At 40.2% G+C, this 19,039-nt stretch overlaps 1 protein-coding gene and 1 long non-coding RNA gene across 4 annotated transcripts in view; one reads left to right on the top strand and one right to left on the bottom strand.

Moving 5' to 3' along the window:
- Positions 1 to 486: 486 nt before the first annotated feature.
- The window catches only part of LOC131139142 (SH2 domain-containing adapter protein F-like), a 113,729-nt gene continuing 95,176 nt past the window's right edge, over positions 487 to 19,039 (bottom strand). For 2 of the 3 annotated variants that reach the window (XM_058088447.1, XM_058088448.1), the window contains 3 exons: positions 11,420 to 11,597; positions 10,940 to 11,059; positions 487 to 5,238 (listed from right to left, as the gene is read on the bottom strand). In XM_058088447.1, the coding sequence (XP_057944430.1) occupies positions 5,052 to 5,238; positions 10,940 to 11,059; positions 11,420 to 11,597 (485 nt within the window). In that variant the 3' untranslated portion in view covers positions 487 to 5,051. Of the gene's footprint in view, positions 5,239 to 10,939; positions 11,060 to 11,419; positions 11,598 to 18,662; positions 18,819 to 19,039 lie in introns of all 3 variants that reach the window. The other variant, XM_058088446.1, reaches the window with a different exon arrangement.
- On the top strand, positions 7,012 to 8,168 carry LOC131139151 (uncharacterized). Its single transcript, XR_009132198.1, has 4 exons — positions 7,012 to 7,250; positions 7,572 to 7,622; positions 7,980 to 8,034; positions 8,131 to 8,168. It is a non-coding gene; the product is annotated as an uncharacterized LOC131139151 (long non-coding RNA).

Consider the following 19,039-nt stretch of genomic DNA (forward strand, 5'->3'; position numbering starts at 1 on the left):
TGGAAGCCACAAGGATAGCAAAAGGAACGAAGGTGAGAATCCACTTTCGTCGTGTTAAAAGGAGGCGAGTGTGGCGGGGTGATTAGCATATCACGTCTGTTACCTGAGATTGCTTTCTGCCAGGCGAGCATCTCCTCCTAGAATCCACAATGAGGCGCCGGTGGACATTTCAAGCCTCCTTTGAGGCCCATTGAACTGTTTTACCCCTGGAGGATTCGGTTCTTTGTGCACAGAAGATCCTCTGATGCCTTTCTGAACCTTGAGAGCAGGCCTTTGGAGACGAGTGTGGATTTGAGAACCAGACGTGTCTGTCTGAGGCAGTAATAAATGACATTTAGGCACAAGTTTAGTGGTGCTATGAAGGTAGGATACGATAGGAACAAGCCCTGGGAGTGCTACAAATATGATGCAATTTATTGAAACTGGATGTTTTTTGTTTTTCCCCCTAGTTGGCAGAGCATTCAGCAAAATATCCTCCTATGAAAGTCCCGCACGATCGACGCCCTCAAGTGACACCCTCGATGCCCCGCCAGGTTGATACCGGAATAGATATGTACGCATGTATATATGCCATAAAAAAAAATAAAAAATTGACAGTATTTTTTAATCCAAAGCTAAATTTTAGCAAACATTTTGGGTGTTAACCAAAAAACATGCTAACCAGGGCGGATGTTAACCAAGGCAACACTGCATTTGTGTGTGTGTTGTAGTAGGAATAAATAATAATAATACAAAATCATTTAGAAGAATAAGTGAGCAAAAAAATACAAAAATACGGGAGTAAATATTTTGACAAAAATCACACAATTTTAAAAATATTTCTGCATATTTAGCTTAATATTGTGAGGCAGTAATAAATGACATTTAGGCACCAGTTTAGTGGTGCTATGAAGGTAGGATACGATAGGAACAAGCCCTGGGAGTGCTACAAATGTGATGCTATGTATTGAAGCTGGATGTTATTGTTGTTTTTTTTTTGTTTTTCCCCTCAACGCAGATAGTTGGCCGAGCATTCAGCAAAATATCTTGCAGTATTTTTTAATCCAAAGCTAAATTTTAGCAAACATTTTGGATGTTAACCAAAAAACATGCTAACCGGGGCGGATGTTAACCGAGGCAACACTGTATTTGTGTGTATGTTGGAATAAATAATAATAATACAAAATTATTCAGAAGAATAAGTGAGCAAAAAATACAAAAATACGGGAGTAAATATTTTGACAAAAATCACACAATTTTAAAAATATCTCTGCATATGTAGCTTAATATTGAGTTATTAAGTGTTTATGTTTTTTATTGTCATGGATCGCCTTGTAGTTGTGATGTCATCTTTGACATAGGGGTGCTACATCAAACTCTTTTCTCACTGTTCGCACTTACCTTTTTTGTAAGCGGTCAGCCATTTTGACAGTGGAATTGATTGTGTATGTGTGTGTGTGTGTGATGAGTGACGCCCACTCTCGCGTTTCAAAGTGGATCAATACACAACTCCTTAGCTTTGATAACAGCTTCGCTAGCAACAGCATCTGCATCGGCGGCGTCCTTCAAACAATGTACCGACCCTCATTTACGAAGGCGTCGCCATGGCAACTGGCAACCCCTTCTCAAAGCATCACAACCGTCACGTTTAAGTTGCAATAAGCCCCATTTCTTTTTATTTATTTATTTATTTATTTATTCATTTAGCGGTGGCGATGTCTCCCCGTTAGGATACATTCAGTATATACATTTGGCCATGAGGGGACGCCACGCACACACTCACACACACACACACACACAATTTAAGACACTTCTGACAGAGATGCTCGTATGACAAACGAATGTGAAGAGTGTGTCCGCTGATTGCAGTCGTATTTATTCCTCCTTTTCGGAACACCTCCAAAGCTAAGGCCTCTCCTAGCTAAAGTACAATAACACTCGTCAGCAGCAGTGATTCCAAAAATAAACCAGCTGATTCCGACTACAACATTCAAACATCTTTGTCATCTCTCCTATAGGTCCACTTCCGTTTAAGCCACTGGTTCATAGTCCAGCTGCAGTGACGTCCTACGTTTGCTAACTGTTTGGTACCATATTGAACACCAATCATGCCATACAGCTAACAGTAGCTAACACTCGCTAGCTAATGAAGCTTCATTGTTTATCTTGGATTTGCTCACCAAGCGACTCGATTCAATGTATTTTTACAGTTTCTACATTAAGATGTAACATTTTTTAGAAGTTCTGCTTTTAAAGTGAAGCTAATGTCGCACAAGAGAATTACCTTCGAAGGGAATTCAAAGCTAACAAGTCAGTAAACCATATTTAGCGACTGAGCTACTTCCTGGTTTGTTAATTTGTTAGCGGGTTACTTCCTGGTTGGTTGCTTTGGAAGTGAATGTGTAAAGTTCTTGCTTCTATGAGCAGCTACTTCCTGGTTAGCAGGCTACCTCCTAGCATACCTGTTAGCATTCGTCAATGCCATTGGGGGAAAACGGTAAATAAAATACAGGAGTTGACAGGTATGTTTCGTAGTTGAACAGTTAGCTACTTCCTGGTGACCAGATTATTTCCTGGTTTGTCCTGTGACTTTACATTAGGTACGAGATAATCACTTGCGAAAGGAATTCAAAGCTAACAAGTAAGGTAACTATATTTAGCGAATGAGCTACTTCCTGGTTTTGTTAATTTGTTAGTGGGTTACTTCCTGGTTGGTTGCTTTGGAAGTGAATGTGTAAAGTTCTTGCTTCTATTAGCAGCTACTTCCTGGTTTGTTCATTTGTTAGCGGGCTACTTCCTGGTGTGTTAGCAGGCTACTTCCTAGCATACCTGTTAGCATTTGTCAATGCCATTGGGAGAAAACGGTAAATAAAATACAGGAGTTGACAGGTATGTTTCGTAGTTGAACAGTTAGCTACTTCCTGGTGACCAGATTATTTCCTGGTTTGTCCTGTGACTATACGTTAGGTACGAGATAATCACTTGCGAAAGGAATTCAAAGCTAACAAGTCAGTAGACCATATTTAGCGACTGAGCTACTTCCTGGTTTGTTAATTTGTTAGCGGGTTACTTCCTGATTGGTTGCTTTGGAAGTGAATGTGTAAAGTTCTGGCTTCTATTAGCATCTACTTCCTGGTTTGTTAATTTGTTAGCGGGTTACTTCCTGGTTGGTTGCTTTGGAAGTGAATGTGTAAAGTTCTGGCATCTATTAGCATCTACTTCCTGGTTTGTTAATTTGTTAGCAGGCTACTTCCTAGCATACCTGTTCGCATTTGTCAATGCCATTGGGAGAAAACGGTAAATAAAATACAGGAGTTGACAGGTATGTTTCGTAGTTGAACAGTTAGCTACTTCCTGGTGGCCAGATTATTTCCTGGTTTGTCCTGTGACTATACGTTAGGTACGCTACAGCTAACCATTATTTTTTTAGTCAATTAATCAAGTAAACGGTTCGACCCTGGGGGGGGGGGGGCAAACCCCACCCTGAAAGGCAAAAATGCCACTAATGTTGTTTTTTTTTTTTTTAGCTAAAGCTGATGTGTGAATATCTTGTTTTGCCTCACAAATATAAGACATTTCTTCATGAATGACTAAGGAAAATTAAAATATATTCACATTTAAGAGGCTGAAATCAGAGGATATTTACATTTTTAAATCAAAAAATGATTAATCAAATACCAAAATAGTCCTCGATTAATTGAATAATCGATTAATCACAATTGTAAGATACTAATGTATGTTTGTCTATTTTTTAGCAATTTCTAGTTAGTGACTTACGGGTTTTGTCGATGATGAACCTTGAATGTTTATGCTTGGCTTTTTGTGTTTTTTGCGTTATACCGTTTTCACGAGGTTTAACCTCTGGAACAGATCGATTAGCTTACATAACCGACTGTAAATAACCAATATTTCCCATTGTGAATGAAGCGTGCTTGGTGAGCAAAAGCAAGAACTGGTGTTCTGAAGAGGTTCATTGCGGGTCTGTCACTCTATTTTTTTTTTTTGTTAAGTCTTGCAGTGGTCACAATATGTTGGGCACATATAGTGGTGATGAAGAGTCAGGTTCCAACAGGCTGCATTGTGATTGGTCAGCAACAAAATGCCAAGGCTTGACAAGCAGACAAGGGGAAAAAAAAAAAAAAAACACGTAGAGCACCACATAGTAGAAGCATCGTCCCAGGGAATCACAACAAGGGCGGAAAAGGGAGCGGCCACTAATTAACCCCCAATAAATTACAGTCAAGGAACGATCGTTTAAAAGGAGAATTGAACACCAGCTGATCTGACTGACCCATGCATTATAAGGCTACTGACATCACACAGCATTGTGACTAAAACACTCTAAAGGCAGCCTTAAATTGTTTTTTTTTTTTTAAAGAAATCCAAAATGACTGATGTGACTTTGAGGAAATTGGGAATGTCGAGGGGAGAGTAGATGGATGCGGGCCATCCCATTGTACCTATTGATCCGCAGACAGAATGACATTGATTTTCTGAGGTAGACAATGCAGGCGTTTCATTTCTCCCGATGCTAAAGGCGGTCTTGGGTGGGGACGGGGGTTAAAAGTGTGGGGTGGTGGTTTGGTCTATTTCCAGCCTAGCCGATTGTATGATACCGGATGGGTTGGTCCATCCATCCATTCATCCATCGTGACTCGCTTCGGCCCATCTCGCCACTTATGCTGTCATTGGCGTGACACGCCCTCCCTCGGTGACGGATGGCGGTCAGTATGGACTCTGACAAGAAAGAGATATCAGCGTAGAGATCATGTCAGGACTCGACAGTACTCCCCCACACATCCTCTAGAGGCTTCCCTAACATCTCCCTTTTGCAAGCTTATAAAGTATCTGGAAAACCAAAGCTCTTCATGATGAAGTCCTCATAAATGTGGAGGTTCAATGCCGAAAAAGTCTGAAGCCATGAAGCAGGTGCCTATCATAAATAAAATAAAATAATTCTGCAAAAGTCGACATCTGTCGGCCAGTGAGGTGAGTCGGAATCAGCAGTTTGGGAGCCCAAAAAGTGGGTTCTTTGGGAGCGAGGGGGGGATGGAGTCAAAAGACCAATGGCACTATAGTGTCCTGATGGCGACGGGGTACAGCAGGGACATGTGCTCGGCCCCCTTGATGGGCAGCTTGCGACTGGAGTAGAAATGGATTATATCGGGAACGCTGTCGAACGGGCAGCTGTTCTGGCCCAAGACGTATTTGTTCTCCTTGGTCCTGGACAGCTTCATGTGCATGAAGCCCTGGCTGCTCCTGTGAAGACACGCAAAGACAGATACCAATTGTCACGGGATGCCGTCAACACACCTTGAACTTACCGGACCCACACCCGCCGCCCCTCCGTAGGGGCCGTGACGAATAGCCCCGGGCTGGATTAGCGTTGATAACTCTTGAGCCAGACGTCTACTTAAAGTGCAGGGCGTCACGTGGCGAGCATACGGATGGAGCTAATGAACCCCCAGGATAAATCACTTTAAGCTAGAGCAGTAAAAGCAAAGCAAATTAAAAGGCTCCCCGTGCGTTTCGAAGCGACTCGGATCGATAACTTTTTTTACAGTTTGTCAGTAATCTTGTGCACTCAAATAGAAAATAAAAAAAAACTGGATTTGTTAAAGTAAAAGCTTTGGGATTGAACGTTCCATATAACTTCATACAAAGCGTTTTCGTCATGGCTCTTTTCGTAAATACATTTTCAATCAGCAACCGATACTGCTAATGATACCTCATTTATGTACAATCTACAGGTTGGCAGTAATCCTGTGCTAAGAACGGCTGAGTTGTCAATTACAATGACAGTGGAATCTCCAAAGTCAAACAATTCATTCTTCAACCAAAATCTGCATTGGAGGGAAAAATAGTCCACAGTGTTATATTTGCAAATAAATGGTTATTTTGATGGGCTGCACGGTAGATGAGTGGTTAACGCGCAGGCCTCACAGCTAGGAGACCCAAGTTCAATTCCGTGTGGAGTTTGCATGTTCTCCCCGTGAATGCGTGGGTTTTCTCCGGGTACTCCGGTTTCCTCCCACATTCCAATTGGTGACTCCAAATTGTCCATAGGTATGAATGTGAGTGTGAATGGTTGTTTGTCTATATGTGCCCTGTGATTGGCTGGCGACCAGTCCAGGGTGTACCCCGCCTCTTGCCCCAAGACAGCTAGGATAGGCTAAAAATTTTACTTTATTTTAGTTTTATTGTACAGTGGTTGAATGGGTATTTTGATGTAAACCAAGCATTGTTTGTGTTGTTTATATTATGCTATAGTTGTTTACATATTCATTCATTCATTCATTTTCTGCCACTTATCCTCACAAGGTTTGCGGGGGTGCTGGAGCCTATCCCAGCTGTCTTCGGCCGAGAGGCCGGGTACACACTGGACTGGTGGCCAGCCAATCACAGGGCACATATAGACAAACAACCATTCACACTCACATTCATACCTATGGACAATATAAATCTAAAACATGGACAAACCACAGTGTTTCTCATAAGTAGGTGACATTTATTTTAGTATCTCCAGTTCTATTCGTCCATGGAGAGCTCTTCTGTTAAAAATAGATCCTCCAAAGTGCTTTTGATGAATCATCCACCCCTCGGAGTTGGATGTTAGGTTACACAGAAACACACTTAGAAAGATAAACACAATGTTGTTGTTTTTTTTATTTAATTCCCAGCTTATTTTCCAGGCAAATGTCTCCTGGTTGTTTATACCCAGACAATCCAGCAGGCAGTAAAACCTTTTTTTTTTTGTGTGCTTTTTTTTTTGTCGAATCAAAATGAACCCGTGCTGTCGTATGCGTTGAATTTTCTGACTTTGATTAGAACCCGCTCGTCCTTGACAAGATGGCGATGGCGGCTTATCTCTTTGCCTTTCGACGTTGCCAGCACCGTCCCCCGTAAATGACGGATCTGGGAGACGTCGGTAAAGGCAAAAAAAGGCGAGTCTTTCAAAAGATAATGATCCTTCGCGGAAGTGATAACCTTTTAAAGCTTTACGGAGCGTCAAATGTCGCGGGTATCCATCATTTCACATGAGCGCCAATTGAATTAGTCATACATGATTCAGTACAGCACAAAAGTTCCCGTCAGACTATTTCCATACCATAATAAAAGTCAGCTGCTATGCAAAATGCCGCTGTATTCGGTACATTAGTTACTAGAGTTATGTGATGACACCTAAAAATGCTTTCTTCTGATAAGGTAACGACGAGAGGCAAGTGTGGAAGTTTGTGAGGTCACCGCAGACAGGAAACGCTTCCCATCAGGTCAGACAACTCTCTGGGAAGCCTTTGTCGGGTCTCTATCAATAATGCAGCACACATACATGCCGCCGCTTGGCCTCATGCATCTTTCAGCAAAGACCAGACATGGACCCAACGTCACGTTGGGCATCCTTTCAATCTCAGCATGGCAAATTTTTTGCTCAATTTTCACATTTTTAGTGTACATTAGGACCCCCAAACTTGACCCTGGTTGTGTAATGCTACAGCTGCTGCCTATAAGGAAAGTTAGTTTTAAATAAGTGACGGATGCTTCCACTTTGATTGGTTGTTTTGCTCAATTTTCACATTTTTTGTGTACATTAGGACCCTCAAACTTGACCCTGGTTGTGTAATGCTACAACTGCTGCCTTTAAGGTAAGTTAGTTTTAAATAAGTGACGGATGCTTCCACTTTGATGGGGTTTTTTTTCTCAAGTTTCACATTTTTAGTGTACATTAGGACCCCCAAACTTGACCCTGGTTGTGTAATGCTACAGCTACTGCCTTTAAGGAAAGTTAGTTTTAAATAAGTGCCAGATGCTTCCAGTTTGATGGGTTTTTTTGCTCAATTTTCACATTTTTAGTGTACATTAAGACCCCCAAACTTGACCCTGGTTGTGTAATGCTACAGCTGCTGCCTATAAGTTTTTTGCCTTTTAGTTTGAAATAAGTGATGGATGCTTCCACTTTGATGTTTTTTTTGCTCAATTTTCAAATTTTTTGTGTACATTAGGACCCCCAAACTTGACCATGGTTGTGTAATGCTACAACTGCTGCCTTTAAGGAAAGTTAGTTTTACATGTCATTTAAACATCGCCTTTTAAATAAGTGACGGATGCTTCCACTTTGATGGGGGTTTTTTTGCTCAATTTTCACATTTTTAGTGTACATTAGGACCCCCAAACTTGACCCTGGTTGTGTAATGCTACAGCTGCTGCCTTTAAGGTAAGTTCGTTTTACATGTCATTTAAACATCGCCACAACAGGTTGTTTCAAATATAATACATATGTTGGGAAACAGACGGCACGGCGGTCGAGTGGTTAGCAGGCAGACCTCACAGCTAGGAGACCAGGGTTCAATTCCACCCTCGGCCATCTCTGTGTGGAGTTTGCATGTTCTCCCCGTGCATGCGTGGGTTTTCTCCGGGTACTCCGGTTTCCTCCCACATTCCAAAAACATGCTAGGTTAATTGGCGACTCCAAATTGTCCATAGGTATGAATGTGAGTGTGAATGGTTGTTTGTCTATATGTGCCCTGTGATTGGCTGGTTGATATCCTCAATTTTCTTACTAGGAAAGAAAGGGAAAGTTGCCTCGGTCAACATGATATGAGCTGAAGTCACATGACTAATTCCAACGGTTTCTCTGGAACATACATCTTTCCCCAAATGATACTTTATTGGGGTCACGGAAGTTATCCCGTGCCTTACCTCTAATATCTTCAGCAGAAGCAGCTTGAAGACCATAAATAAATCACTTTTTCCGCACTCCCTCCATATCCGCTTTAATAGTGCAGCTCGTAATTGAGGTCCATCCGGACACTTTTGTGATGTGGATTAATGGCAGCTGCAGCCAGCAAAAAAGGGCTAACTCATCTCTTTGTATGGGAAATACAACTTAAATGACATATCTCCTATAGTGTATGTTTGCGTTTAAATGTCATTTATTTGTTTTTAACAGCAACAGGGTAGTACTTGTGGTCTTCTTTTCAAAGTTTGCTGCTATTGATCTTTACTTTTCTACTACTAAATATTGAATCTCTGCTTGTTACGGAGAGTTCTTCACTCTTGGTCCTCCTGGGAAATTACATCGGCCTTTTTTCAGCAGCTCCCTTTTTTCAACTGATTTGCATCTTTGGGAAATGAAGTTTTAATAACCGGAGTTTGCTGTGCTTCAGGAATTGAGCATGAAATCATTAACTCTTCAGGCTTGTGTTTTGCTTTTTCTTTGTCTTTTTTTTTGCTCTGTAATGTTCTCAAAGCGAAATGTGAAAAAAGTAGGGCTATCATAAATAGAGCGTTAACGGCCGTGACTAGCTATTACCGTACACCGCAAGCGGTCGGAGCGCTCCCGCCACAACGAGATGTGACTTCTTCCTGGGCAAAATGTCAAGACAAACTGCCCCTTCGCAAACCTTCTGCAAGGGTCGGCGGGGTCGCTGATGAAGGTGGCTGAACTGGGAAGACATCAGCAAATTACGAGGCGAGGCGTCAGAGGGGTTACGGTGCTGAGGTGAAGGATAAAGGGCTGGTGGACGCTATGTCGGAGGTATAGAGGTCGGGAGGTGGTGATTGTTACCATCCAGGAACAGCAGAGTCAGCGAACTACTGCAGCTCAGGTAGACCATTACATGCACGGGGGCATCCGTGGAGTCAATCCAATTATTTGAATTTAAGGTCATAAAATGTCAGAAATCCTCATGAAAATATCTTAAAAACAATTTAAAAACAAATGCGGAAATTATGTCTCGCTTTGAAATGTTGAAATTGAAAAAATTCAAAATGGCACTGAAGTACCCGTGCAGCCCGGTCAGAATTCATCAAGCACAAACAGCTAGTATTCTGTGCACACACTGCAGAGGTGAAAACCTCACAAAAGTTTTTACTTGAATTATTTACTTAATTAATTAATTAATTATTTACAACTCAGGGCCCACTTGAAAATCTAAAAAAATGTCCACGGCCCACCTTTGTCCTATAAACAGTACATAGACAAAATGCTGCGTTCTCAGAGCACATAATAATATAATTAATAATAATAATAATAATAATAATAATAATAATAATATAATTAATAATAATATTAATAATAATAATAATAATAATAATAATAATAAATGTATCAATTTATTAATTAATTAATAATAATGTATTATTGTACATTATATTAAATAATAATAATAAGAATAATAATAATAATTATTATTATTATTATTATATAATATAACTTATATTAATAACAATAAATTATTAGCATCATTATTATTATTATAAATTATTATTATTATTATTATTATTATTAATAATAATGATAATATATAATAATAATTATATAATATAACTTATATTAATAACAATAAATTATTATTAGTATCATTATTAATATTATAAATTATTATTATTATTATTATTATTATTAGTAGTAGTAGTAGTAGTAGTAGTAGTAGTAGTAGTAGTAGTATCATTATAAGTTATATTTTAATAATTATATAATAATAATAAATTAGTATTATTATCATATTATCATTAGTATTATCATTATTACTATCATTCTTACTATCATTATCATTATTATTATTAGTAGTAGTAGTAGTATTAGTATTAGTATTATTATTATTGTGATTCAGGATTGAAATGAAAGCAGGGGGATAAAGGAAGCCCAAACTTTTAATCTAATTAATTCTCATACTCATAACGCCTACAGTCATTATGCCTACTATACAGGAATTACAAATACGGAGCCTGATTTGAGTTGTAGATTGTACAAGCAATGTAGAATAACACTAAATAAAACTAAAATAAAGAAAAACTACTGGAGAGAGAAGAGGAATGTGCCACTCTGTGACAGAGTGATACTGTCACATAGTGGGATTCATTCACTGCCGGAGTTACTCAACACATTCTACATATGCACAAAAGCCAAAGAAAAAGCACAATTTCATTTTCACGTTTCGGAACTTTGCAAGTTACTTACTTGAGCGAGAGTGAGTAGTCGTTCTTGCCCGTTTCGCTGTTCCTAACCAGGTAGCTGGCCTCCTTGCACAGCCTTAACAGGCATTCCGCATCCGTCCGGCTGATGGCACCATGGTACCAGCTGTTGGGAAGCAATAGGAGCGTCAATTAAAAAAAAAAACGCCATCTTTTCCACCGCATTGCTATTGACACTAGCAGGTATTATTTCCATAGAAATGACACATGCTATAGTTCTACAGTATAAGTCTCCACTTTGCTGCAGCTGTCCCTTTTCTTGCTGCCCTCAGTCTCCTTTTGGATAACACCCATTGTTGTTGTTAGTGTGTCTTGTTATGACGGCAGTATGCAATACTGCTCCTCGCTACTTTAAAGTGTGGAGCCACCGTGGTACTGTGCAGTGGAAATGAACCGCATTGGCGTTTCTATGAACTTGACATCCTTGAACATTGTTCGATTGCCCTCAAAGGAGGTTCATACTCACAACTGGCTCTCCAAAGGCATGCTGGGATCGATACGTTCCCCGGTGGATGAGGAGCTGGACTGGTCCGCCGACGTCATTTTAGTGTTCACCAAGCAGCCGCTGGAGTGCCGCTGCAGCGGGCGACTTTTCCCGTCCTTGGTGGGCGACATTCGGGACTTTTCCACACCGTCGAACTGAACTGCAAGACAGAAGAATTCCAATGACTTGAATGCCTTTTGTGCTGCATTTAGGTCCTAAACATATACTTAATTATGCAGTTTGGGCACATTTCTACCCTCAAACAATGTCCCATAAAACACAATAACTGATGGTTACCATAACATATTTTGTGTTGAGTTATATCGGACACAAAGTCCTTCGGTTAGAAACAATACAGCTGGGTTTCCCTGCTGCTGATTGGCTGTCTGGTTACTTGTAGCTGGGAGTTGCTTATTTCTTCCATGCATGGAGGATGGAAGATGCCCTTGCTAGGACTTAGTCTACTTTTTGGACACAATTCCATGCATCCTGGCCGTCTGTCTGTCTATTTGACACCACTACGTTTTCATGGTGCCTTTTGCCAGCTGAGGACAAGCTCAGCCAGCGCCTGCTGCTCCCTCCTTTGTTGCCTTTGTGTTTTTATCATTAGAGAAACTTTTTTCTTTTTTTCGGCTTCACACCTTTGCAACCTCACAACCAGTAGAAGAGACATTGTCACGGAGCTATGAAAAAGCTATTTTCGATATATTCTGTAAATCTTTGATTAGGGGTGTGAGTCTTATTTCTTCTTGTAATTGGAGATTAACAAACCGTAAGGGGGAGGTCAATTTAATTCAATTTAATTCAATTTAATTCAATTTAATTTTATTTAATTTTATTTAATTTTATTTATTTAACCAAGTGGTCCGTCAGACCTCTATTGTAGGGAATTTTATCTCCAACAATATGCAAAACCACCACAGAGTTCAGTGAAGTAATCCAACAAGCATTCAAAGGGCCACCATATCGGCCGCCACTTATTAAAGTTAAGGTACAGGATTTTAGGTTAGTGGTTAACTTTAAAAAAAAATAATAAATTTACACTTGATGTTTTGAAAAATGAGGCTCATTGGCGACACGATTCACCTTTGGCTTTAAAAATACGGCATTTTTTTGTGGTCTTATACCAGGGGTCGGCAACCTTTACTACTAAAAGAGCCATTTTATTTGCTTCCCCGCTAAAGAAAAATAGCCTGGAGCTGCAAAACATACGTTTAAAATAACATTGGAGGGAATTTGGAGGTATCAAAGTAGTTCAGATAAGAAAAGACGAGTTGGAGTACTCTTGCTAGTATTGCAGATAAACTTACATAAATGTACATATGTGTAAAGTACTGTAAACTGATTTGCAAAAAAGTTCCCATGCAGTTATTTAAAAAAAAAAGATCTCTAATTTATTTTTTACAAATGTCAAATAGCTTTGGGAAAGTATTCCTTATTTTCCTTCATGTTTCTGCTCATCCTTGTGCTCATCCAATCACCAGTCAAAACTCAGGATGCATTCACGGTCTCACACATAGATTTTTTAAAACTCATTACAAAGACATGCATTTTCCTTACTCGGGTGTTCAAAAATATTCAAGCATTGCAAAGGGAGCCACAACAAAGAGGTCGAAGAGCCACATTCGGCTTTGGAGCCGCAAGTTGCTGACCCCTGTCTTATACCAACAGTGGTTTAATGTCTTTTTACACATTTATGCCAGATGAATTAAATCCCTATTATTTCTAAAACCGATTAAATTAACACAATCGTACTAAGTGCAAATTCCACAAACACACACAGCCAACATCACAAAAACAACAAAAAAAGTTCAAAATGGCGCAAGGTTATTGTGCTGATGGCCACCCGCTGGAGGTCACTGAGCAGCTTCACCGCCATGCAGCCGCCACGCATACGACGCATCGTTTCATTACCATCGGGCTCACATTCTGGACTGGTGAGCAAAGATTGTATGTTTTTTTTTTTTTTTTTTCCCCCCACAGTGTTTGCGTCCATTTTCCCGCCGTCATCCGTCACTATAATGGATGTCACGGTACCTGTGGCTTCTCAAGCAACACTGGTGGGCTTCTGACATATCAACGTCAGGGCTCTTGATGAAGAGAACGACTGCACAGAGCTGACAGTAAACGCTCCGTCATCAACGGTAAAGCTTGGCGAGGGTCCCATTAGCGTGGGTGAACATGGCAGGCACAACATGTCCACGTCCGGCCTGTTGGTTTATTCGACTGCTTTGTTTTCCATGCACAAAGAGGACTAGATCCCAAATGCATTGAGGTGCTGTTCCAGCTTTGACCAGCAGGGGCTCCCCTTTACCTCCACTCTATGAATGAACTCGTTGGCCTTGAGCTCACTCATGCATCTGCCTAAACATAAATAAACTCATGCAAGTGATTTATGGGAAGTACTCAAGACCAAGAAGGGTCACATGTTAGGACAAAACAGTCCATGGGTGTCACTAGGTTCTGAGGACAAGGGGGGCTTAGCCCCCTGGAGATGCACAGGATATAAATGAATGTTGTAGACATAAAAAAAAATCTAAATATAAAAAAAAACAAATAACGAACAAGAACCGGGATATAACTTTCACTTTTGGACATATTTAGTAGAGATACTCAATTGTTTTAGGCCACCATTAAATTTAAACAAGTACACACAATCTACACTGCAAAACTGTCAAAATCTGATCAGTTTTTTAATAATCATTATTATATTATTAATTAGCCTATTATTATTACTATCATCATTATAATTCTTCTGATTATTACTACTACTAATAGTAGTAGTCTAGTATTAGCCTGGTTATTGGCTTTCTTATTAGCCTGCTTTTACCCTATTATATGAAATTTGTCAGATATTTTTTTTGTAAAAAAATCTATAAAAAATGGAAAAACAATAAATAAATTTATGATAATAATATAATATATATATTATATTATATATAATTTATAATAATAAGTTTATAATGATGAAAAAAATATATAAATAAATAAAATATATCACATTTTAGGGGGGCTTATGAACATTTTAGGGGAAATATATATACATTTTCTATATAAAATGGAAAAACAATAAATAAATAAATTTATAATAATAATATAATATATATATATTATATTATATATAATTTATAATAATAAGTCTATAATGATAAAAAATATATATATAAATAAATAAAATATATCACATTTTAGGGGGGCTTAGGAACATTTTAGGGGAAATATATATACATTTTCTATAAAAAATGGAAAAACAATAAACAAATAAATTTATAATAATAATATAATATATATATTATATTATATATAATTTATAATAATAAGTCTATAATGATAAAAAATATATATATAAATAAATAAAATATATCACATTTTAGGGGGGCTTAGGAACATTTTAGGGGAAATTTATATACATTTTCTATAAAAAATGGAAAAACAATAAATAAATAAATTTATCATAATAATATAATTTATATATTATATATAATATAATTTATAATAATAAGTTTATAATGATAAAACAATATACATGAATAAATAAAATATATCACATTTTAGGGGGGCTTAAGAACATTTTAGGGGGACTGAAGCCCCCCTAAAACAGGCCTAATGACGCCACTCATGGGTGCTCGCAGGCTGCAAGTGAGTCCTCATCATACACATTTAGTTTTGCATTTGTTACACACGCACCCTGGGGGGGAGACAACTGTATAATATGTTGAGTTTCCATGGAAACTGAAGAAAAAGATGCATGTTTACACTCCAACGCAACGATGTTGGTCACTCTTCATGCAAGGAGGAGTAGGAAGAGGCAGAGCTTATGTAATCCTATCTCACTGTCCGTGTAAAAGCAGTTACTGATCCTATTTGTAACTGTTACCGTTTTATGTAGGGGATGAAATAAGAATAGAGAACATGTGCCAATAGATAAGATGGCAGTGATGAAAGAAGAAGAGAAAAGAAAGAAGGGCAGAGAATCCCACTTCTGACACCAAGACTCCAATTGTTCCAGTGGAACAAGATGTCAGCAAGATAAGGACTACAGGTTGTTCGGGTTTTTCAAAAGCAGGATTGTATGCAGAATCAGTTCTAGGCTGTTGTAGTCCACATACGTTGTGCAATATGCATGGCGTGATCCCATTTGTGAGCGTACTCTTCCATCACCTCACTATCAACTCAGTCAGGAAACTGTTGGATTCTCAGGGCTTTGTGATCAGCCGTGTTGTCCTGCCCTAACTCTCCATCACCTTCTCTGGTGCATTGAACGACACAAACGCCGCAGGATCTCTTTGTAAACTTGCTGATTGACGGTCAGGCCCTGTGACAAGAACTGGCAGTGGACGATACTCCTCACAACGAAGATTGTCATCAACGTGACTTTGACTTTGCCCTGAGCACACGACAGTTCCTGGGCGTAGTTTGGATTTGAAATGGACCTGGAACCGCTTTAACATTCATTCATTTTCTACCGCTTATCTTCACGAGGGTGGCGGGGGTGCTGGAGCCTATCCCAGCTGTCTTCAGGTGAGACTATACAGTAATCCCCCCATCTTTTCATAGTTGGAGCATAGAAAACATGTTTCTGATCTTCTAAATATGGCTTTTAACATTATTAGAGCCCTCTAGACATGAACTAACACCCCTATAATCACCTTTACATTTGTATTACTCCAAATAATAGATATTCATTCATTCATTTTCTACCGCTTTTTCCTCACGAGGGTCGCAGGGGGTGCTGGAGCCTATCCCAGCTGTCTTCGGACGAGAGGCAGGGGTACACCCTGGACTGGTGGCCAGCCAATCACAGGGCACATATAGACAAACAACCATTCACACTCACATTCATACCTATGGACAATTTGGAGTCGCTAATTAACCTAGCATGTTTTTGGAATGTGGGAGGAAACCGGAGTACCCGGAGAAAACCCACGGGGAGAACATGCAAACTCCACACAGAGATGGCCGAGGGTGGGATTGAACCCTGGTCTGTTAGCTGTGAGGTCTGTGCGTTAACCACTTGACCTCCGTGCAGCCCCCCCGCTTTAACATGTGGTCAGTTAAGTTGAAATGATGTCTGTTTTGGCTTTTCAGATGCTTATATATAAATCTTATCATATAAAGATAAGACGTCTTGACGTTAAGCATTCTTCTTTCCTAGCATCCTAGCATCCTAGCATCCTCAACAAGAAAAAGCAGATGTTGTCCCTCCAAAGCCTCCTATGTCAAAGCTGAGAATTCCCGGATTGGGAATTCTTCCAATTCAGATGTGTGTGTCGAATTTCCTGTTTTAGGGGTTGAACATCAGCTTATTCTGCTGTGCTGTGTCTGGCTTGACAGCAGATTGACGAGATGATTGGCCGAGCGGAGAACAAAAGCTCAGACAGGCGGCTTAAGAGGGGAGTTTTTCTGACGGGAAAAAAAAACACACACACACACACACACACACACACACGGATACGAGACGTCTCCCAAACATAGATTGTGTTGTGGCAGCTTTTGTTACAACTGATGGAATCTGTGCATCGGATGGATGTGTCGGTTGGATGGTGACAGATGGCGGCCTCTTGGTTCCGACCGTCTTCGCATTGGGATGGCAACGAATCTTACTAGACTTCAATTCAGCAGGCATCAAAAGATGTTTTTCTAAGCTTTTTATTTGGCTTTTTGTGTCTTGTTGGTCACCAGAGTTCATTGGAACTGTATTCACGTAGTCATGGATAGGGTACCCGACCAACCCCCTACGACATCCAGCCCCCGTCGTCCCCCTACATGCCCTTTGACCCGTGCTGGATCGGAGTGAGGATCGCTTTACAAGTTGGACTCCAGTCTTAAAGTCGGTGAGATCGCATATGGTGGAAACCAGAACCTTTCCCATGGACTGGCTAACATAAATCAAGTTCTTGCCCTGTCCTCGCCCACAGCGTGCGGAGGTGTTCTTTTACACCCAAGGAGGAAATCCCATTCCTTGCATTAGTTCTGCCACACGTTCTACATTTCCCTGGGTGATTAAGAACACAAGTGGTCCAAAATAAACCAATCCGGAAGCTGACTTCCGTGTTAAAATATAAAATAGTAAATATAATACAAACTGAAGTGAAGACCTTCGAGTCCAGAACCTCAAACCCCGCCAAGCCCAGCCAGCATTTGGGGAGCCATCTGGTAGCGTCTTGGGTGTGTTGACAAGAGGAAACGGGGGGGTCAGAGCCAATGGCAGGAGGCAGTTGAGCACAATTAAAACTAATGAGCCTTTAGCGCTAAAACTAGCACAGGACTGAGTGATTTTCTGCCACATGTAATCCAGATGGAAAAGTGCAGTGTTTACAAAGCTAATAATACCTGATGCAGCAATGGGAAGTTGTAAACTCTTTCGATCCATGACTAGCTCAGTGTTTTGGTTGTTTTTTTTTTTTGAAACAACGCAGCATCATTCTTTTTGTTTATATCTGCTATTCTTATTTAAATCAAAAACCCGCTTAAAACACCTGGCACTCACTACATATAAGAGTCTAAGGTCAAAGTTCACTCAAATAGCACCCTACTGGAGCCTATCCCAGCTGTCTTCGGGCGAGAGGCGGGGTACACCCTGGACTGGTCGCCAGCCAATCACAGGGCACATATAGACAAACAACCATTCACACTCACATTCATACCTATGGACAATTTGGAGTCGCCAATTAACCTAGCATGTTTTTGGAATGTGGGAGGAAACCGGAGTACCCGGAGAAAACCCACGCATGCACGGGGGGAGAACATGCAAACTCCACACAGGGATTGCCGAGGGTGGAATTGAACCCTGGTCTCCTAGCTGTGAGGTCTGCACACTAACCACTCGACCGCCGTGCAGCCAACTTTTACATTTTTATTTCAATAAACATCGACTCATACCTTTTATCAATGGCCTTCATGAGGGTTATAGTTATGCAATTATGTAGTGCTTATGCCCTAAAGAAAATTAACAAAAACAGAAAATATCTAGTCATAACAAATCGAGGTTAAGATTGCAACACTTCCACCGAATTATACCACATATTAACAACCTTGATGATTGAGGCTGAAAATGCTACAAAGTAGGTATCAAACTGATCTCAATGAAGACAAGATGATGGATGGAAGTATGGTAACATGATGGATGGATGGAAGTATGGTAAGATGATGGATGGATGGAAGTATGGTAAGATGATGGATGGATGGATGGATGACACTGAACAAGTGGAACACCAACACCCACCCTGGTGGTGCTGCTCACTGGCTGGCTGTCCGGGCGAGGGCTCAGCCGTCTGGGAGGGCGACTCCAGCTCCTCCTCCACCACCACTGGGGGAGGGCTGGTGTTGAGCTGCCCCACCGGAGGGGGCCACGGAAGGTCCTTGATCACTTTAATCTCTACTGCGAGTGTCGAGTAGACGAGAGGTGACGAGAAGAGAACGAAGATGGACCAAAAAAAAACCAAAAACAAAACAACAACAAAGAAGGGAAAAGAGATAGTGATGATTGATTAGAGAAGAAGAAGAAGACTGAAGAGACTGGAGAGCCAACAGCAGCTGTGGGAAAGAAAGAAGCTAAGAGGACTGAAAGGTGAAGTTAAACGGGTTCCAAGGTTTGGTTTC

Source organism: Doryrhamphus excisus, chromosome 12 (genome assembly GCF_030265055.1).
Source record: "Doryrhamphus excisus isolate RoL2022-K1 chromosome 12, RoL_Dexc_1.0, whole genome shotgun sequence".
Taxonomy (NCBI): Eukaryota; Metazoa; Chordata; class Actinopteri; order Syngnathiformes; family Syngnathidae; genus Doryrhamphus; species Doryrhamphus excisus.